The following is a 2163-nucleotide window of genomic DNA, read 5'->3' as shown; positions in this document are numbered from 1 at the left end:
CAGTCAGCCTCACTTCCATCCCTGGGAACAGGATGTAACAGTTCATTCTGGAGGCCATCTATAAGCATGTAGAGGAAAAGAAGGTTATTTGGAATAGTCAACATGGATTCACTGAGGGGAAATCATGCTTGACCAATCTGATCGCCTTGATAGCCTGCTGATACCACTACACTGACAGGAATGGCTGACACACCAGAAGGCTGTGCTGCCATTCAGTGAGATCTGGACAGGCTGGAGAGTTGGGTGCAGAGGAACCTGGTGAAGTTCAGTAAAGGCAAGTGTAGGGTCCTGCACCTGCAGAGAAGTAACCCCAGGCACCAGTACAGGCTGGGGACTGACCTGCTGTCAACTGGAAGATGTGATCCAACATAGTAGTGGGCTTTCAGGCCATTTGATCAGACTAAAGCTAGTCCAAAGGAAAACCGTTTGAAACTCATACAGTGTGGGCATAGAGTCTTAGGAACAGGTGTTTCACTGTGCAGACCGGCTCCTCCTGGGCTTTGCTAAGACATAGACATAGCCACAGAGTTGCTACCAGACCAGAATTCACTCACAGCTGTCCCCCTGCAGATTAGAGCTGGAGTTTTCATTTGAAACGCTTTGATTTTTACATACTGTGTAACAGAAGAAGGAATTGGTTTACGGCTTTTGTTCTTTATCTTCTGTGTTCCACAATAGTTTTTTCAAAAACTTACTTTCCCTTCAAGCCTTGACTGTACATTTCACCTCCGTTTGTCTCTCCTCTCTCCATGATATTTTTTAAAGATCTGTGATGTCATTTCTAAGTGGGAACAAGCATTAAAAGAATTGCATCCTGGGAAATATGAAGGTGGCACAAGGATTGTGAAGTTGACCTATAAGAACAGGTACTGTGCTTCGTTGGTTGGCCTCACTACTGCTGTTAATTAAACATTTCTAGACTGGATATATCTCTGTAGATGACCAGTAATTTATAGTACTGTTATTGACAAAACTATTTTAGCGAAGATGTGTTCAAATCCTACATGAGATGTGATGACCTTTGTGTGTGGTACATGTGTAAAAGAGGGTATATGGACTAGAGGTAAAACCCAAACCACTTTGCAATAGCAGAATAGACTTAAAATGGGTTAAAAACTACCTGTAGCACATTGAGACATACTTGGCACAGTTTCATTTGCCTAGATCCTAAAACATAATTAAATATATGCGTTAGGTGAAAAGAAGAGAGACCTGGGGAAAAAATCACCAGTGAAAATGAATATGCTGAAACTTGCAGTTAATTGAAGAATCACAAAGATGAAAACAAAACAAGAACAATATTCTAAATGGCACGAGCTGTAGAGGAGACATGTAGTAGCAGTGCCCAGACTTTCTTTATAAAGAAAGAAATATTAAACATTAGATGATGAGAGGTAGTACAGAATGAAAGTATGAGACAAAGATCTACACCGAAAACTGGAACAGGTTCATCATTTATAATGCAGACAGGAATTCTGAACTACAGTGAATGGAGAGCTGTGGATGAGAGTAAGGAATGGCTTTCTGCATGTGAATTCTGTTTGCAGGCATAACAAAGGCCACCCCAAAACCAAAAAGAGACAAAGTTCTGTATTGAACATATGAAGCTTTTGTTGACTGTAATGGTGGAAACAGATTTCTGTGAACATTGTTAGTTGGTATAACAGAAGTGGAAGCAGAAGTTACTGCTTTTGACCCAGAAGGCAGTATTTGTCTCAGTTAAACTTTGCAGTGTTATTTTGTTGGACTGGCATGTGCCTAGACTGGACAGCAAGGATGTTTTGATACTGTCTTTCCAAGGTTGGGCTGTTCTAACACCAAGGACTGATAAGATATGTGTAAGGTCATTGTGGTCCTAATGGTGGTGTTAAGCTTAGGTTGACATAAAAATAAACAAACTGATCCACTGGAGTGAATATTTTCTGTGGTATTGTGGAATATATAGTCATAGACGCAGCTGTAAATTAATATTTGAATTAGATGATGTGGGCTGTAAATAGGCATGCCTGAGGAATGGCTCTGGGAACCATTCCCCAAGCTGATGTCTTCAGCTCCCATTAGTCATCTTACTATACCAGGTCAAAGAAATTGCAAGTGTGAAGGGAATAAAAAAATAGTGGGAAGCTTTGATTTACAAGAATGCTTCTTCAGTTTTTAAAATAA

General features: G+C 40.4%; 1 protein-coding gene across 1 annotated transcript in view; it reads left to right on the top strand.

The window, feature by feature from the left end:
- Positions 1-765: 765 nt before the first annotated feature.
- Positions 766-2163, top strand: part of LOC104531451 (pleckstrin homology domain-containing family H member 1-like) — a gene marked incomplete at its 5' end in the record, with an annotated part of 7251 nt that continues 5853 nt past the window's right edge. The window contains one exon of the mRNA XM_010176335.2: positions 766-866. Within this exon, the coding sequence (XP_010174637.1) occupies positions 766-866 (101 nt within the window). The remainder of the gene's footprint in view (positions 867-2163) is intronic.

Source organism: Antrostomus carolinensis, unplaced genomic scaffold (assembly GCF_000700745.2).
Source record: "Antrostomus carolinensis isolate BGI_N321 unplaced genomic scaffold, ASM70074v2 scaffold22229, whole genome shotgun sequence".
NCBI lineage: Eukaryota > Metazoa > Chordata > Aves > Caprimulgiformes > Caprimulgidae > Antrostomus > Antrostomus carolinensis.
This window is presented reverse-complemented; position numbering and strand designations above follow the sequence as displayed.